This window comes from Phacochoerus africanus, chromosome 15 (genome assembly GCF_016906955.1).
Source record: "Phacochoerus africanus isolate WHEZ1 chromosome 15, ROS_Pafr_v1, whole genome shotgun sequence".
Lineage (NCBI taxonomy): Eukaryota > Metazoa > Chordata > Mammalia > Artiodactyla > Suidae > Phacochoerus > Phacochoerus africanus.
The window spans coordinates 90,888,008-90,907,204 of NC_062558.1; the positions used below are offsets into that span (position 1 = coordinate 90,888,008).

At 48.3% G+C, this 19,197-nt stretch overlaps 1 protein-coding gene across 1 annotated transcript in view; it reads left to right on the forward strand.

Moving 5' to 3' along the window:
• Positions 1-19,197, forward strand: part of CHAT (choline O-acetyltransferase) — a 49,539-nt gene that overhangs the window by 14,749 nt on the left and 15,593 nt on the right. Inside the window, exons 7-8 of the mRNA XM_047761117.1 lie at positions 15,086-15,255; positions 17,998-18,098. Of these exons, the coding sequence (XP_047617073.1) occupies positions 15,086-15,255; positions 17,998-18,098 (271 nt within the window). The remainder of the gene's footprint in view (positions 1-15,085; positions 15,256-17,997; positions 18,099-19,197) is intronic.

The following is a 19,197-nucleotide window of genomic DNA, read 5'->3' on the forward strand; positions in this document are numbered from 1 at the left end:
GAGAGTTGAAATAGGTGGTGGGGCGGATGGGTCTTGGGGGTGTCGATGAGATATGTTGCCATGGGGATGGGCAACAGAGTGTGTGAGTCAGAAATCAAGAGGGTGATGCTTGAACTGAGACTTCGGGTGGGGGGTTGGTCCCTGGTAGTGATAACTTCCCTGATGTGATTGCAGGAGTGTGGCTAAGTAAAACTGTCAAAGGTGAGGGGCAGGGGGCTGAGAGTGGAGGATGCCAAGGAGGTTTAAGCTGCTAGAAGGATGACCAGAGTGGTGATGGGAAGGAGGTGATCAGGGAGCTCAGGTCCTCGTGGCAGGGAGTTGTGAGGTCACTGGAGCACAGCAATAGGGAGGACAAATGTGATGGGGAGACGAGCGGCTGCCAGCAGCAGTTCCAAAGGGAAAGGGGCAGGGGAGGAGTCATTTAGGAGAAGGAACGGGGGAACACCACCTACTGATCTGGCCCTAAAGGAAGAGAAGTCTCCTGGAAGGGGTGCAGGGAAGTGGGCCTGGAGGGGGCCAGGCTCCAGTTAAGGCAGAAGGTGAACAGGTCACTTTCAGAAGAGGTTAGCCGTGTAAGGGGACAGCCAGTCAGGCACCACGAAGCGTCCAGGAAGGAGGAAAGGCGAGGGGGGTGGGTGGGCTCAGTCCGTATGGGGGATACTGGAGCAGCAGTGGGTGGGAGTGTCAGCGAGAGACCTAGGAAGTCATCACTGCAAATGAAGATCCCACATCCCTAAGCTCTAGGAAGCCTCTCTCGCCTGGTTCCAGAAGCAGCTGCTGGCTGTGGTTGTGAGGCCGGGGGTCTTTTTGGTTCGCAGTAGAACCACAGTTAACACTACAATGAGTTGAGCTTTCCAGAGTTTCTCAGCTGAAATCCCAAGAACTCCACCTCCTTTCCTGGGACCCAGGCAGAGACTAGCGCCCATGGGCACTGGGCTCAGGCTGACACTGTCCAGCAGGAGGCCTCAGCCAAGCTGAGCTCCACTTGTCCTGCTGGGAGTCTGGACCAAGAAGGCTGAGCTCACGGGGTCATCTGAGACCCAGAGGAGTAGTTGATTCCATCAACCATCTCTCGTTAGAGAGATGGTCCCTGACCCTCCCTACCCCCCTCCCCTCCCGCCATCATGCTCCATCTCCCAACCAGGATGGCTCCCTCTGTGAGCTCCCAGGCCGCCCACCTCCACCCTCTGCCATGACATTGAGAAGATGTTGCTCTCAGAGGTCCAGTAACCGCCGGCACGGCACAGCCCAGGAGCAGTGAGCCAGCTGTCTGCTGCAAGGCTCATGCTCTTCCTCTGCCCCTTGGGTCCCTCTGCTCCCAGCACAGTGCTTCTCACCAGAGCTCACTGAGATCATGATGCAGGATGAGTGTGTGTATTGTAACCTCTGTCAGCAACCTGACAACCACAGCCAACGCCAAGTGCCCTCTGGGGGTGGGGGTGCCAAGAGCTGCAAGACCTGCTGGATCCCGTCCATCACTGCCCCTAAGGCCTGCCATCTTGCTGGGGAGACTGGGATAAGCAGAATCATTAGAACCAGAGTGGGCAGGAGAAAACCAAAGGAGGGTCTGCAACAGGAGTCTTGCGGGAATTTGGGGGCTGTGAGCCTCTACAGGTTGTAGCCTAGGCCCGCTTCCTGTGCTAAGCGGGACTGGAGGCTAAACCTCAGTGGGTTGAAGTTGATGTGACCCAGGCTGGCTGATGACATCAAGATCATCTAGATTGGAGTTCCCAAGTGGCTCAGCAGTTAACGAACCTGACTAGCATCCATGAGGACGCGGGTTCGAACCCTGACCTCGATCAGTGGGTTAGGGATCTGGCGTTGCCATGAACTGTGGTGTAGGTTGCAGGTGTGGCTCTGTGGGTTAGGAATCTGGCATTGCTGTGGCTGTTGCATAGGCCGGTGGCTACAGCTCCGATTGGATCCCTAGCCTGGGAACCTCCATATGCTGTGGGTGTGGCCCTAAAAAGACAAAAAAAAAAAAAAAAGATCGTCTGGATCATCTAGAGAGCTCCTTAAAAACAAACAAACAAACAAACAAAAAACAGGGGCATTCCCATCATGGCTCAGCAGAAACAAATCTGACTAGCATCCATGAGGATGCAGGTTCAATCCCTGGCCTCACTCAGTGGGTTAGGGATCCTTCATTGCTGTGGCTGTGGTATAGGCCGGCAGCTGTAGCTCCAATTCAACCCCTGGCCTAGGAACCTCCTTATGCCATGGGAGCGGACATAACAAGACCAAGAAACAAAACAAAACAGATTCCTGGGTCCTGGTGATTTTCCAGTGGGACCAGAACGAGACCAAGGTTTGTGTTCTTTTTGGGAGGCATGGGGCGGGGGGACCACATCAATAGAATGCAGAAGTTTCCGAGCCAAAGATCCAACCCAGGCCACTGCAGTGACAACACCAGATCCTTAACCTGCTGTGCCACAGGAGAACTCCAAGAATTTGTATTCTTAAAGCACCCTCACATGTAGCCCAGTTTGGGACCCACATATCAGATATTATTGGCTCCTGAGCCTTGTCTTGGGTGCTTTCTGTCCCTTGTGGTTGCAAGTCTTTATCACGGCCTGTGAGGTAGGGATTTTATCCCCATGAAGCAGAGGAGGCTGTGTTTCCCACAGGTTGAAGTAACTCCTCCCTCAAAAGTGGTCATTGGTCGAGTCAGGACTGACTAGGAAGCATCTGTCTCCTAAGCCTGAGGTCTTCAGGGCTGGGCAGGCGGGGGCGGGAGCCCGGCTGTGCACATCCTCTCGGGACCTCCCTCCCTGCTGAACACGAAGCTGTGGCCTTCCTGAACCCAGGAGGAGCCAACACCGTTATTCTGGGCTGGAAATTTAATTAGACATTCAGTCTTGAGTCTGGAAGACTACAGTGCTTGTCAATTTGTAGGAAAAGGATAGCCTGCCTGGAGAGCCACCCCCTGCCCCCACCCCCGCCCCGCCCCAGCACGCTAGCTTTCCTGGGTGCTGCCGTGGAGACCCTGCGAACAGACTTTGGAGGCAGATGCTTCCGTTTATACAGTCCTGTAAATATTTATCCCTAGCAGCCAATTAGAGCTGAGCCACTGCTTTCAAGGAGGGAACTGACAGAAGGTAGCTTCATCTGCAGAAGGCCTCCTCGGTCATGGTTTACAAGAACCACTCGGGATGGGGCATTTTGCTCTTTAAATATTGTCATCCAGAGATAGGCAAGTCTGCTGATTTTAAAACCAATTACACATTAGCAATAACAACCTCTCTGATTTAATTGGCCCAGAAATACCTCCTGGGCTCTCGAGGCTGAATGCTGGTTTTTTTCCTCGGGGCCAGTCTCTCCCACAGTGGAAGCATCCAGGCTTTTATGGATGAGAGCATCCAGACAGGGAGAGGCATGTGGTCCAAGGTAAGAGACCTGTGCTTGAGCTGCCCCTCTCTGTTGTCCCCTGGAGGCTGGCTTCCTAGGCTAGGGTATGGAGGTGGCAGCCCCACCCTGTGGATAGGACCAAGGCTATGGAGGGGCTGCAAAGCATGAGGTCTGGTGCCAGGTGCACAGAGGGTGTTCTCCAAGCTATTGCTCATTTGATTTGGAGAAACACTCTGGGGAGATTTTTCCCAAGCCCATAGGCTCTCTGGAAAAAAATCTGGTGAACTGAAAATGGACACCTGTTGATGGGCACTGCCCGTGCAGTCAGTGACAGTGGCCAGTGACCTCAGACTGAATGACTTGTCCTTGTCCTTGTCCAGCCCTGACGCTCCAGACACCTTTCTGCTTTCTTTTCTGTCTGAGTGCCATCTCTCTGGCTCTCGCTTTCCATCTCATGGGCAGCATGATGATATTTGGTTATAATGCCGCTGTGAGGCATTTTTTTGTTGTTGTTCGTATGTTTGTTTGGTTTTTGTTTGTTTCTCCTGCCTTTCTCCATTCATAGCCCTTCCCTTAATTCAGGAAAGTATGATAGCTCTTTAAATCTGCCTTTGTGGGAAGGGTGGCTAGAACTCAGAGGAAAGAACAATTCTTGGCTCCTGAGTTCTCCTTTTAAAAAAATTAAACTTATTTGGAGATAACTGTAGACGCACATGCAGTTGTCAGAAATAAACCCGCCTGTACCATCTCCCCCACCCCATGGTAACATCTTGCAAATCTTACAACATCACAACCAGGACATTGATGTTGATACAGTCACGATACAGAACATTTCCATCCTCCACAAGGATCCCTTGTGTTGCCTTTACAGCCACACCCACTTCTGCTCCAGCCCCATCCCTCCTTAGCATCTCACAACCACCAATCTCTTCTTCGTTTCTATCATGTTATTTTTTAAGATTGTCATGTAAATAGATTCATGATGCATGTAACCTTCTGAGATTGGCCTTTTTACTCAGTATAATTCTCTGAATTGCTTCTCAGCCTTTTTGGTTAAGACCAAGTATAGTTCTCTGGAGATTCATCCCAGTTGTTGCATGTGTGAAAAGTTCATACGGTATTGTATTCCACGGTATTGATGTATCATAGTGATGGATGCTACCATTCACCCACTGAAAGACATCTGCATTGCTTCTACTTTTTGGCTATTACAAATGAAGATGCTATGAGCTTGTATGTATAGGTTTTAGTGTGATCATAAGTTTTCATTGCAGAAAAAAAATGCTCAGGAATGAAATTGCTAAGTCATGTGATATCTGCATGTTTTATTTTTTAAAGAAATGGCTAAAACATTTTACAGTGACTGTATGTACCATTTTACATTCCCAGCAGCAACGTGTGAGTGATCCAATTCCTCAGCATTCTCACCAGCATTTGGGGTTGTCACTGATTTTTCATTTTTATTTTAACCTTCTGATAGGTAGGCAGTGATCTTATTGTAGTTGTAATTTACATTTTTGTAATGACTAATGGTGTTTAATATCTTTTCATGGGCTAATTCTCCATGTATATCTCATCTTTGGCAAATTACCATTTCATGTTTTCTGCTCATTTTCTAATTGGATTTGTTTGGGTTTTGGGGTTTTGTTTTTGTTTTTGTTTTTTACTGTGAGTTCTAAGAGTTGTCTATATACTCTTTGCTAACATTTTATTGAATATGTGGTTTTTCTGTTTTCTCCCACTTGTAGCTTTCTTTTCATCTTCTTGACAGGATGTTCCAAAATGTTTTTAGTTTTGACGAATTCCAATTTGTCAATTTTTCTTTTTATGGATCATGCATTTGGTGTCAAATCTGAGTTCTTTGCCCAGCCCTAGATCCCAAAGATGAATTTCTTCTATAGTTTTCCCAAAAGTTTTATAATATTATATTGTACATTTAAGTTGAACATCACTTTTGAATTGATTTTTTATAATATGTGAGATTTTTATCCAAGATTTTTTTTGGGGGGATGGGGGGATACTATGGGTATCCAGTTGCTCTGACAGCATTTGTTGAAAAGACCATCTTTTCTCCATTGAATTGCTTTTGCACTTTTGTCAAAATCAATTGGGCCTATTTATATGGGTCTCTTTTGAGGTTTTCTTTCTTTCTTTCTTTTTTTTTTTTTGGCCACACCCAAGGCGTATGGAAATTCCCAGGCTAGGGGTTAAATTGGAGCTGCAGGTGCCAGCCTACACCACAGCCACTTGCAACCCAGATCTGAACCACATCTGTGACCTACACCACAGCTCATGGCAACACTGGATCCTTAACCCACTGCGTTCAGTAACGAGGCCAGGGATCAAACCCACATCCTCAGTGATACTAGTCAGGTTCCTTTCTGCTGAGCCACAGTGGGAATTCCTCTTTTGGGGTTTTCTGTTCTTTTCCATTGATCTGCCAATACCACACATCCTTGGCTATGTAGCTATCTAATAACTCTTGAGATTGAATGTAATGATTCCTCTAGTTTTATTCTTTTTCAAATTGTGTCAGCTATTCTAGTTCCTTTGCCTTTTCACATAGATTTTAGATCATCTTGTCATCTACAAAAAGTCTTTCTGGTATTTGATGCTGTGTTAGGCTTGTCTATCAATTTGGGGAGAATTGGCACCTTTACCACACTGAGTCTTCCAATGTGTGAACATAGTCTATCTCTTTATTTACTTAGATCTTTGATTTTTTGCATTAGCGTTTTATAGTTTCAGCATATAAATCCTGTATGTTTTTGTTAGATTTATGCTGGAGTAGTTCATTCATTTTACATGATTGCAAATGGTATTGTAGTTTTAATTTGGATGTTCTGTCTTTGCCATTGGTGTGCAGATTTTTATATGTTTACTTGGTATCTTGTGAACTTGTAACTCACTTATTAGTTGTAGGAGGAGGTGGGTTTTTTTTGTAGATTCCTAATGATTTTTTACATAAACAAATCATGTCATGAAAATAGGCAGGTTTTTTTCCTTTTTGGTCTGTGTCCTTTTTATTCTCTTTTCTTGCCTTTTTGCACTGTTTTATGGCCTAGGATATGGTCTACCATGGCACATATGTTCCATGGGCATTGAAAAGAATGTGCATTCTGATGTTGTTAGATAAAATGTTCTATAAATATCAATTAGAATCCTGTTGATTGATGGTGGTGTCAAGTTCTTTTATATCTTGCTGACTTTCTGTAGTTGTTCTAACAGTTATCAAGAGAGGGGTGTTGAAGTCTCCAAATACACTTGTGGATTTGTCTGTTTCTTCCTTCAGTTCTGTTACTTTTTGTTTCACATATTTTGAGAATGTTTGGTAGATACACATTTAGGATGGCTATGTCTTCTTGGTAGATTTACCCTTTTGTTTTATGTAACACCCCTCAACATCTCAATTTTCTTTGCCCAGAAATTTACTTAAACTGATATTAATATATCCACTCCTGCTTTCTTCTCATTAATATTTGCTTGATATGACTTTTTCCTTTCTTTTGCTTTCAACCAACATATATCATTATATTTGATATGAGTTTCTTGTAGATGGAATATAGCTCAGACATGTTTTTAATCTACTTCATCAATTTCTTGTCAGTGTAGTTATTGATATGCTGGGGTTTAACTCTACTACTTTATTATTTTTATCGTTGTTTTCTCTGTCTTTCATTTCTCCATTTTTCAATCCTTGCTTTCTTTTTCCTGCTTTCCTATGAGTTACTTACACATATTTTAAAATTCTACTTAATATATCTTCAGTGTTTTTAGTGTATCTGTACAACTTTGTCTAGTAGTTTCCATAAGTATTACCTTATATATATATAATTTATCACAGTCTTTTGGTGTTGAAATTTTGTCTGGTGAAGTGAAGTAGAAAGTTTACTACCCTTTACATCTCTTTATTCTCTCTTATTTATAAGTATCTTAAAGATTTCCTCTAATACAAATGCAGAACCAGATCACAGTGTTATCATTTTTATTTCAAAAGTGAAACATAATTTTTAAAAATTCAGGAGTTCCTGGAGTTCCCGTCGTGGCGCAGTGGTTAACGAATCCGACTAGGAACCATGAGGTTTCGGGTTCGGTCCCTGCCCTTGCTCAGTGGGTTAACGATCCGGCGTTGCCGTCTGCGTAGGTTGCAGACGCGGCTCGGATCCTGCGTTGCTGTGGCTCTGGCATAGGCCGGTGGCTACAGCTCTGATTCGACCCCTAGCCTGGGAACCTCCATATGCTGCGGGAGCGGCCCAAGAAATAGCAACAACAACAACAACAACAATGACAAAAAAAGACAAAAGACAAAAAAAAAATTCAGGAGTTCCTGTTGTGGCTCAGTGGGTTAAGAACTCAACTGGTATCCATGAGGTTGTGGGTTCAATCCCTGGCCTCACTCAGTGGGTTAAGGAGCTGTGGAGTAGGTCACAGACATGGCTTGGATCTGGCATTGCTGTGGCTGTGAAGTAGGTCCGCAGCTGTAGCTCCAGTCCGACTCCTAGCTTGGGAACTTTCACATGCCACAAGTGTGACCCTAAAAAGAATAAAAAGAAAAAAGAAGATTAAATTTTACTTACTAAGATTTTCATTCTTTATTTTCTTTAGGTTTCTTTTTTCTTTTTTTTCTCACATGTGGGAGTTCCCAGGCCAGGGATAAAACCCAGGCCATAGCAGTGACAGTGCAGAATCCTTAACCACTAAGCCACCAGGGAACTCCTAGAATTCTGGGTTGACAACACTTTTCTTTTAGCACTTGAACAAAATCATTCACTTCTTACCACACTTCATGGTTTCTGATGAGAAATATGTTGTAATTTGAATTATTTTTCCCCTATTGTGAAGTGTCATTTCTCTCTGCTTTCATTTTTTTTTTCTGTGTCCTTAGTTTTGACTTTGATATGTTTTGGTGTGGATTTCTTTTAATTTATCCTATTTGGAGTTAACTGAGCTTCTCAAATCTTTAGGTTTATGCATTTTGCCAAATTTGGGATGTTTTCAGTCATTATTTCTCTGAGTAAGTTCCTGTTGGCTCTTTTCCCTCTCCTTCTGGGACTTCAATGACATGATTATTAGATCTTTTGTCCATAGACCCTGAGGCTCTGTTTTTTGTTTTTTTAAATCTATTTCTTTCTGTTTGTGTTGCCTATTTTCTATAGTTTTATCTTCAAGTTCACTGATTCTTTTCTCTGACCTTTAAATTCTGTTGTTGAGCCAGTTTACTAAGCTTTATATATTGGTTATTATATTTTTATGTCTTAAACTTTTCATTTGACTTTATATCTTTTATTTCTTTGCTGAGACTTCTTTATTTTGTTTCAAATGTGTTCATAAATGCTTGTCGAAGCATTTTTGTGAGGACTGATTTAAAAAATTTGTCATATAATTCTAACATGTCTGTCATCTAAGTGTTGGCATCTGTGGATTATCTCTTTTTCCTTCAAATTTGGGTTTACCTGAATCTTGGAATGACAGGTAATTTTCTTTTGAAACCTGGACGTATTCCGTTACAAGACATTGGCTCTTATTTAAACCTTCTGTTTTAACTGGCTTCCTCTGACACTGCTCCAGCAGGTAAAGGGGGTGGATGCTGCTTTGTTAGAGCCAGGTGGGGACAGAGTCCAGGTTCCTCATGTGGTCTGTATTGATGCCCCAGGGAGGGACTTTTTGTTACTGGTGGTGGGGAGGGAATTAAAGCTCCCCACATGGTCTCTACTGAAGCCCTGTGGGGGTTAACGTGGGTGGTGGTTTCCACCCAATGGAAATGGAAGTCCCAGTTTCCATCTGAAATCATGCCTTCTCTGATACCAGCAGAGTGAAATGCCTCACTACAGACTGATGATGGTAGATGATGGAACAGCTAGGCTCCCCACTTGGCCTTTGCTGGTGTGAGGGTGGGGTGGTTATTGCCTAAAAGTTTTCTGTCTTGCTAGTCTTCCCCTTCACTGGTCCTTTGGCTACAGAGAGAAGGCTTTTGTTGGACTATTTTCTCTCTACACTTCTTTGTGTTTTTATGCTGCTAACTACTTCAGCTCCAAGTCTGGGGTATTTTAGGTGCAACAGAAAACCTAGTGTATTTGTTTGTTAGGGCTGCCCTAACAAAATATCACAGACTTATACAAAAGAAATTTATTTCTCACAGTTCTGGAGGCTAGAAGTCCAAGATCAAGGTGTCAGCAGGGTTAGTTTCTCCTGAGGCCGCTCTCCTTGGTTTGCAGATGGCCACCATCTCACTGTATCCTCACATGGTCTTTTCTCTGAGCACAGGTTTTCCTGGTGTTTCTTCCTCTTCTTATAAGAACAATGGTCATATTGGTTTGGAGCCTCACCCTAATGACCTCACTTAACCTAAATTACTTCTTTAAAGACTTTGTCTCTAAATGCAGTCACAATGGGGGTTAGGGCTTCAACATATGAATTTCAAGAATGGAGGGAACACAATTCAGACCACAATTTTAGCCAAAGAACCTACCATCTTGTCCCTGAGGTCCTGAGCACCCTAACTACTTATCCTTCCTCTCTCCATCTTTGAGTCATCTTCTGTTTGTTTTAAATATAATGTCCAGGGTTTTCAGTGGGAGGAATTGGGAAAAGTCCACCTGATCTTCTTGGAAGCTGAAGCTTCTCCCTCTTGAGCTCCTTAAGAGGCTTTTGTAATTTATATCAAAGCAGTTCTGATTTGCAGGAGGTAGGTTTCACTGAGCAAGAAACACTTTAGTGATATTCTCATAGCCTCTAGGGACTGAGAATACAAAGATTACCCCATAAGTCATAAAGTATAGAAGAATATGGGAGGTGTGATGGCAGATAGAATTCCTTTTTCATGGGAGGAAAGATGCTCAGATAGGAGCGACCAATGCTGAGAAGCTCTAAGCCTTTGAGAAGGAGCCCATTGCCTCCATCTCCCCAGAGCTTGTGAGCACGTGAAGGAGAACGGTAGAAGTCCCTATTTCCCAGGGAATAGATCAGAGAAGGCAAGTGTCCCAGAGGGGTGTGTGCAGTCTCCAAAGGCAGAGGTGCTGTGTTCATTTTATCTTTTGTCCACCTTAGTCACAGTCTGTAAGCTTTCAACCTCTAGGGCCCTCCAAGTCCTCATGGCCTCTGGAATTTCTGCATCACCCATCACTACCCAGGCGTGGGTGACAGAGCAGCTCCTCCTATTACTCAACTCTGACTTCTACCCATTAAGCAGGGGCTCCTTGAGGAAGATTGATTCACCACATTAAACGAGCCTCCATGTGCTCGATGAGGATGTCACAAGACAAACGGCTCCTGCCATGTGCCTCCAGTCCACCGCCCTGTGTTTCCATTACATTTAGGCCAGAGTCATGGTGGATGAGTTTGGGTGTAGTTCGTTTTCTGCCTTACATGATTAACTTGTCAGCATTTGACCGATCAGGTACTTGTATGCAGGGAGTTCATTTGCAAGGCCACCTGGCATCCCAGCTCTGCTGTCCCATTGCACTCTGTCTAATGAGCCAGGACCTGGCTGCTGTTGGTTGGTGCTGAGCTCCAGGGCCCTCTCAACCTGCATGCAGTAATGATGGCTCAGCCCCTCCTCAGGGGTTCCTCTCTCCTGCCTGGAGGTGGCTGGCCAAGCCTCCACTCTTCTGCACAGAGGCTGTATCAGGTCTGCTCCCCAGCCTCCCCAGGCCTGCCGTGGGCTTCCTGGGGAGCTGCAGCCTGCCCACTCCACACTGGTTTTGGGGCTGTTTCATAGGCAGATCCCAAGCCTGGACTCTCAGATCTCACTGAGACATGGCCAGCAGAGCCAAAATGTGTGACATCAGGGCTGCCCATGGCCCCTTAGTTGGCCTCCAGGCCCATGCCCTCTCTAGGTGGTTAGGCATCACTCAGAAATTCCACTCAAAAGCTCTACCCACAAGCCTGGGTGCCTGCTGCCTAGCCATCAGAGCCTTTTCCTGCACGGTTATCTCCCTCCCTCTCCACCTATTTGAATCTGACCCAGGTGTGACCCAGACTCCCCATGCTCTGAAGTCACCAGCCAGCCTGAGCCCTAAGGAACCTCTAGAATAGCACATAGTGCAGGGCTGGGCACTACGGCCATTGGCAGGAACTCCTACAGGAGCAGAGAGGGACAGGGTGGGGAGCCTTGCAGAGGGTAAGGAATCCCTTCCCTGTCTCTGTCTCCTTTCCTGTAGCCCCCTCCATCCCACGAAGCTCCATGCCCCAAAGGTGGTAGTTTCCTAACTTTCAAGGTGCTGGCTGAGCTCCTCTGGGTTCCCTCTCTGAGCTGTGCACACAGATCTTAGCCTCACTTGTCCATGGACACTCAAGTCCATTGCCAGCCATGGACACTTTTCCTGTGCCCACTGGGATGGGGACCCAGGCCCTGCTCTCTGTGAACTCAGATGCATGGGAGGAGGGGACCAGATTGAAACTCCTGGGGCTGGACTGTCAGTGACTGGGGCCTGGGACGGTGACGGGGTCACTCATTATAGGGTCACGCACTGTGTGGTAGGAGGCAGTGGGTGTAGAGATAGCTGTTCCAGCACAGGCTCAGGTTCCATGTGAGGCCATCCTGGTGGACAGAGCAGAGGGTCCTCATCTGCCCTGAGCAGGCAGCTGAGCCAACATGCTCCCTATGAGAGGCAGCCTGGAGGGCAGGAGCTCGCGGCTGCTCCCACCCGCTCTGGGTACAGGGCTGGTACCATGATCTGGTTAGGGGGCTCGGAAGGATCTGACAAATAGGGCTTTGATAGGCAGAGAGTGAGACAGGCCCTCATCCAGGGGGCAGCCTGCACAGCGGTGAGGGGACAAATTCACATTGGTGTCTGGAAGTGGCAAGAGGCTCCTGTTGTCCAGAAGGGCAGCAGAGGCGAGCCATGGGGCCTGGGGACCGTTTTGAGAAATTTGGATTCCACTCAGTAGACAGTAGGAGCTAGTTCAGGTTGTAGAGGGTGACATGGTGACCGTGGCATACTTAAGGAACAGAGGGAAGGGGAGTTTCCCCCAGGACAGAATGGGGTCTCATTTACCATTAGGTCCTCAGGGCATGACCTAAAGCCTTGAAGTTGATCAGTTGAGGCAGGAAAGCCCAAGAGGTCATGGGGAAGGTGATGAGTCCTTCCTGCTCCATAGGGATCAAGAAGGGTCCTGAATGCACAGTGATCCCCAAACCTGTCTTCCAGATGGGAAGGGGGAGGAGATGACCCAAAGTGGATGACCTGCTGTGAGAGGCATCTCGCTCCCCCAGGATCTGCAAGAAGAGGGAGGAAGGGGAAGTGGGGACTGCAGACTCCTTTCACTTGGGGACATTTGCCTCCACCTCTCATGAACCTGGAGAAATAACCTGAGCAGAGCAGGGAGCAGCATAAGTGGCCTCAGCATCCATGTGCCAAGCAGGTGTTAAGGAGACCTGGGGAGGTCTTAGGGATTACTTCACTCGTGGCTGACTATGCCAGGAATGGGGAGCAGCCCAGAGAGGCTGGTGTGAGGCCAAGAGCCGGGAGAAGCGGATGGGACCCCATCGAGGATGACTCCAGGCTCCTAGCTGGACAGAGAAAGAACGGGTCCCAATGTGGTCCCCACCGGCAGTGTCACCGTGTATTTACTTGCCCTCCCCACCCACTGGGGAAGGTGCAGCTATGCCTAGCTTGACCCATGGGCAGGGCCTGGCTGGTGAACGGAGGCTGCGGGGATCCCCTGAGCCTCAGGGTACGGAAGCTGCACTCGCTCCCACACGTCCCCTGGACTTCGGGAAGGCAGATTCCAGATGACTGTGACACACGATGGGTATATTTTTTGACTTAAGGCTCTGGAAGGAAATAAACTCCAGAGCAGGGGGCGGGGGTGGGGAGTGGGCTCTGGGAAGAGGAGTTCCAACTCAGCAGTCTCTGGCGTTCCAGCGGGAGGGGCAGGAGCACATGGCTGCAGAAGCAGAGGGCTTAATGCCCGGGCTCAGAATCCAGAGGCACAGGGCCGACTGCAGGAAAGAGGAGGGCCAGCACTCAGGCAGGACCAGGGCTGGCTGCCCCGATGCTGGGATAGGAGGCAACAGGACAGGGGGGGTGGGTGTTCAACTACCTTTTTGGGGGGGAATCTTCGGCCCCTAGAATGTTTCTTTCTGACACAGAGAATAGCCTTCTGGACAGGGACCTTGAACTTAAATACCTGGAGAGACAAGAGGGTTAAATAAATGAAAAAGGACTGTGGCAAAGTAAGGGCATAGCTTCTTAGCTCAGCTAATTCCTACAGTGTGGGCATGTGAGTCCAACATAACCAGGCAATGTAAGTTGGTATTGGACTGGCCACATGTGACCCTCTCTGTCTCTCTCTCTTTCTGTCTATCTCTCCGCCCCCCACCCCCCCACATAAACCAGAACTGAGCCCTCCAGAGCTGATCAGTAGCTAGGATTTGTTCATCTCCCTGCAAGGGTGTGATCCAAAACCAGGCCCATCCTCCAGGTCCAAAAAGGAGGCTAGAGTTCTGGCCATCACACCTGTGTTCCAGGCAGTAGGAAGGGAGAAGGTGTGAAAAAAGGTGAAGCGTACAGGCAAGTTGTATTTAAGGAGGTTTCTTGGAAGCTGCCATACAGTATTTCTAGATCTTGTTGGCAGAGTCAAGACACATGGTTTCCACAGCTGCAAGAGAAGCTGGGGGATATAGCTTTAGTTCTGCTTTTCATTGTGCCAAGCTAAAAACCACGTGTTCTATGACTAAAGGGGCTATAGTTATCGGAACATGCCACATAATTGCTCTTTGCCTCCAAATACCACTTCGCATGCATAGAACACTCTGGGGCTGGGGTAGGGGTATTGCCCTGAGCCTCGTCCTGTTACAGCATCCAGCCCACAGGTCAGGATGTCTGGGTGATGTGCAGCTCTCACCATTGGGTCCTGATACCCCACACCCCATATGAGATGTGGACAAAGAACCCAATCACCCCAATAGACTCCTGATTGGGATCAGGGGTACACAGCAGCATCAGCTGTGGCCACAGTCAGGTCCCACTGGGCAGGCTTTGTGGCTCTTCCTGTGCTCATGGAGGAAGCTACCTGGGGCAGCCCATCTGGCCAGCCCAGCTCCATGCCTGCTGTCCCCCGTGGAGGAGTCAAGCTCCCTTGGTGACATGTCTCCGGCACAACTCTGTGGCTTTTAGTCTGTTTGTCCTGATGAGTTCTGCATGCTTGAAATGGCCCCAACAGCCTCATCTGGATACAGGTTCAGAGCACCCTGGCCTTTCTGCCTGTGCTTGGCATAGAAACAACAGCCTGGGGATGGGGAGGAGGGTGATGGGGCCAGGGAGAGAAGCCCCCTTACTCTCTCCCTTCTGAGTATCATAGTTCAGGACAAATAGACTTGCCTGTGTGCTAGATGTGGCTTGCAGGTGCCGGGGTGGGGGTGGGGGTAATGGAGCTCTGCCTCTGCTGAGGGCTGGCCCAAGAGTCTGGCACCCATGGGAAAGGCCCCGCATGACCCCCCTTCATCCTGCGTATAGGACCAGTGACCACACATCTGGGGGCAGTGCTGGCCACAATTGGAGGGTGGACTCTCGTAAGGACCCTGAGGGTGAGCTGGCCCCTGGGCTTAACAAAGAAGCTCAGGAAAGTCAGGCTGACTTCACAGTCCACCCCTTGGGGTAGGGGAAGGGGTCAGGACAGGCTGAAGATCTGCATGTCCATGTGTGTCTGCCTGTGGTATGTGGGACTCTGCAGAGGGGACCGCAGGCCCGGGGCAGGGCAGGTGTTAAGTCAGCCGTGCTTGCCTGTGCCACAGACTCCACCAATCGGGACTCTCTGGATATGATCGAGCGGTGCATCTGCCTGGTGTGCCTGGATGCCCCTGGAGGCATGGAGCTCAGCGACACCAACAGGGCGCTCCAGCTTCTTCACGGCGGAGGCTGCAGCAAGAATGGAGCCAACCGCTGGTATGACAAGTCCCTACAGGTAAGCCTCCTCATGGCATGGCCAGTGGCCCAAGCTAGCACATGCTAACTCTCTGGCCTCTGCTGCCCAGGATGCTGCATCTGGGGCCGAAAAGGAGCTGCAGCAGATGTTCCATTGGTGTCAGTCCCTGGATTGGCCAGACCTCTTCTCAGGAGCAGGTGGCCAAACCCAACTCAAACTCCCTAACCTTCCTATAGCCTGTGCCCAGCCTCTGGATCAGACTTGGGGCTCACTCCCCATCTCCTGTCATGCACTGTAAGGTGAGGCCGTGCCAGGGGCTCCCACCAAACAAATCTTCAACACATTCAGCAAAGATAATGTCTGATGCCCAGAGATGTCAGCTTTCCTGAATTTCCATCACCCTGGCCTGGCCAGTTGCACACACCTCCCTCCATCCCTGGGGAGTAGGGCAGCCCAGCATCTCCACAGAGGAACATCGTAAAATAAAACACAGCAATTCATATGTTTTTCATTCACATGACATCAACCCAGAAATGAGACCTTCACTTTGGCCTGGAGAAAAATTTGCAGGTGAGAATGTAGCTTGGGCCATTCATTTCTGTTCCCCATCCTTTCTCCCCAGCCCACAGAACCTGAGTCTAATCTCATTTATTTTTAAAGCCACCACACTTTCACAATGACCATTGGTAACACCCAACCTTCTCTATGTTTTGGGTGCGCATTGCTCATGCTGATAAGCATTTCTCTGCCACCTCCCGTTTTTCTACCTCTCTGTCCCCTGGGTTCGGTACGTTATCCTTTTTATTGGTTTGCATATTGATTCTGCTATTTCTGATGAGTTCTCTTGCTGCCACGCTGGCTGTTTTAGCTTCCACCAGTAGTGCTAATGGCTTGTAATCTTTCATGGAGCAGCTGTGGGAATGAAATGATATAATTGATGTACAGGACCTGAAACATAGCCTTGGTCGTGGTTTTTAAAAGGCACCGATTTCCTCCCTTTCTTTTAGTGACGGGGACAGAAAAGCACTAATGCGTGAGTGGGCACAGCCCTCCCCTTCCGCCTCATGTGGGTGACTGTGCCCCCCTCTGGGCTCTTTTTTGCAGGCAGGACAGATGATCAGGGGAGCTGGGAGAGCCAAATGGGCTCTGTAAACCAGAATTGGAAGGACTGAGAGGGAGTCTGAGGATAGAAAGGCAGAGGCCATGGAGTGGGAGTGGGGAGAGCAAAGCACCTCCAGGGGATGGATCTTGAAAGAAACCCCATGGGAAGTGTGTGTGTGTGTGTGTGTGTGTGTGTGTGTGTGTGTGTGTGTGTGTGTGTTTGAAGAATGGGAATAAAAGTTCGGGTGCCTGACACATTATGAGAGAGATTGGGGGATGGGGTGTCAGCTCAGAGGTGTGCTGTGCTGGAAAATGTCTCAGTAAAGACTTCAATAGCTTCTTTATTTGTTGGCTTGTTTGCTTATGGATGATGGGCTGGCATCTCTTGAGTGTGACTCTGTGCTGAGACAGGCTTCAGGGAAGCCCCACTGGAGTTTGGTTATGCCTGAAAAATCAAATCTCGGAGTTCCCAGGTGGCACAGCGGGTTAAGAAACCAACTAGTATCCATGAGGATTCGGGTTCGATCCTCAGCCTCGCTCAGTGGGTTCAGGACCTGGTGTTGCCATGAGCTGCAGTATAGGATCCTGCGTTGCTATGGCTCGGATCCCACATTGCTCTGGCCATGCCCTGGGCCAGCAGCTGCAGCTCCGATTCAGCCCCTAGCCTGGAAGCTTCTATATGCCGCACCTATGGCCTCCTCCCCCCAAAAAAAGGGAAGAAAGGGAAAAAAGAGAATCAAATCTCATTCTTCTCAATATTTTCTCTCAGCCCTTTTGTACATACTGAATATGTCCCTTTTCCAAGTCAGCTAAATCCAGCCCTTGTCTAATCATAGGAAATCATAAGTAATCTTTACAGTTCCCAGGGGCCTTTCATAGACCTTCCCTCTAATCCTCATATCGATCCTGTGCACTGAGCCTTATTGGAGCCATTTTAAATGAGAGCAAACTGAAGCCAGAGAGTTGAAGTGTCTTGTCAAAGCTCCCCCGGCTGGCAGGTGGTAGTGGCAGAACTGGAATCCAGGGCCCTGACTCGAAGCCCAGGCAGCAGTCAGTGGGGCATCCTCAGTACACCTTTCCTTCACTCCCACAAGGGATATTTTCTTTCTCCCTTGGGATCTGCACGCCAACCATATTGGATCAGTATCTTTCATTACCTCCTCCCCAAAATTATCGAGCACTTACTATGGGGTAGACACTGTTCTAAATCCTGGGGATAATATCAGTGATAGTTAAACACACAGGGTCCATCAGACACATGATCACACAAAGCAGACAAGGATGCTGGCCCTGGTGTGCACTGTGAAGGGAAAACAGGGCCAACAGGAGCTGAGAAGCCTGCCCGCAACCTGGGGAGAGTGTGCCCAGCCTGAGTATGAGCGCTTATGAATCACCTGGCTACTTGAGCCAGGGAGCTCTGGGCCCCCACCTTCGCTGCCCAGAGCATTTCCAGGAAGGGGGAACACAGTCTAGAGCTGTCTCGAGGCTCCCATGTTCTCAGGCCATGGCAGTTACCTACAGCATTCTTTTAGGAGCTGATGTGCTTTGGTGAACCTGGAGGAGAGGTCCTCCTGAGAAGTGGGGATGGGTGGGTGGGGGGAGTCCTGGCCAAGGGCCAAGGGGTTGGTTTGCAATGTTGCCTGTTCCAGGAGTCCACTCACGTCTCTCTTCCTATTGCAGTTTGTGGTGGGCCGAGACGGCACCTGCGGCGTGGTGTGCGAACACTCCCCTTTTGATGGCATCGTCCTGGTGCAGTGCACGGAGCATCTGCTCAAGCACATGTGAGTCTGGGGCTAGGGCCCCTCCTGAGCAGCCCTGGAAGGCAAAGCCAGACTGCTGATCGGCCACCAAGCTAGGCCAAGAAAAATGTGGGTGGCCACCGGGGGGTGCGCTGGTCTGGAAAGTGTCTTAGCAAAAGATGCATCTGAAAGCCAACTTCAGTGAGATATCATATGCTTTATCAGTCATGGACACAAGAGGCAGACTGGGCAACAGGTTTAGGGCAGTTAGGGTGAGGCTTGGCCAAGAATTCTTCAGCTTAAAAGGAACATCTGCTTTGGTCCAGGGATTCCCAGGTTAGTATCTATTGCTTGGGAGTTCCCACTGTGTCACACTGGGTTAAGAATCAGACTTTGGCGGCTCGGGTCACTGCGGAGGCTCAGGTTCAGTCCCCAGCCCAGTGCAGTGGGTTAAAGGTTGTAGCTGTAGCTCGTATTCAATCCCTGGCCTAGGAACTTTCATATGCTATAAGTGCAGCAACAAAAATAAATAAATAAATAAATAAATATTAAAAATAAATAAATAAATTTTTAAAAATCTATTGCTTGTCCAAAGTCAGGGCGAGGCCTGCTGTTGACCCAGCAGTCTCTTGAGCGGCACGTCTTTCCTTCCCCTCAGGGTGGGTCTCTCTCCCTGGCTCCCAAGTTGGCCACACTGAGTACTTCTCTGTCCCTTAAACACACCAGGCTTCTTTTTCCATTCACAAGTTTGCTCATTCTCTCCTTCTAGAATCTTCTCCCTGAATCTAAGCACCAAATCTTTTCCATGATTTAAGAACTCTTTAGGATCACTGAGAACCCAAACTAACTCTCATAGTCAGAACAACACAATTTGCTTGTTCCACTTATCCCCAAGTGTTTCTGAAGTGTTAGTGGTGTAACATGGTCAAACAGGAAAACGTGAAAAGAACGCTGAGCTTTGGAGTCAGGTGGAACTGGATGGAATCCTGGTCTTGCTGTTTGCTAATTTGGGTGGCCCCTCTGAATGTCAGGCTTTTCATCTGTGTCATTGTTTCGGGGGTGGGCAGCTCACATGCACTGAAACTCTGACTGCTAAGATGACTGCAGAGCAAAGAAACGAGCTGCCAGCAGCCCCCCAGCT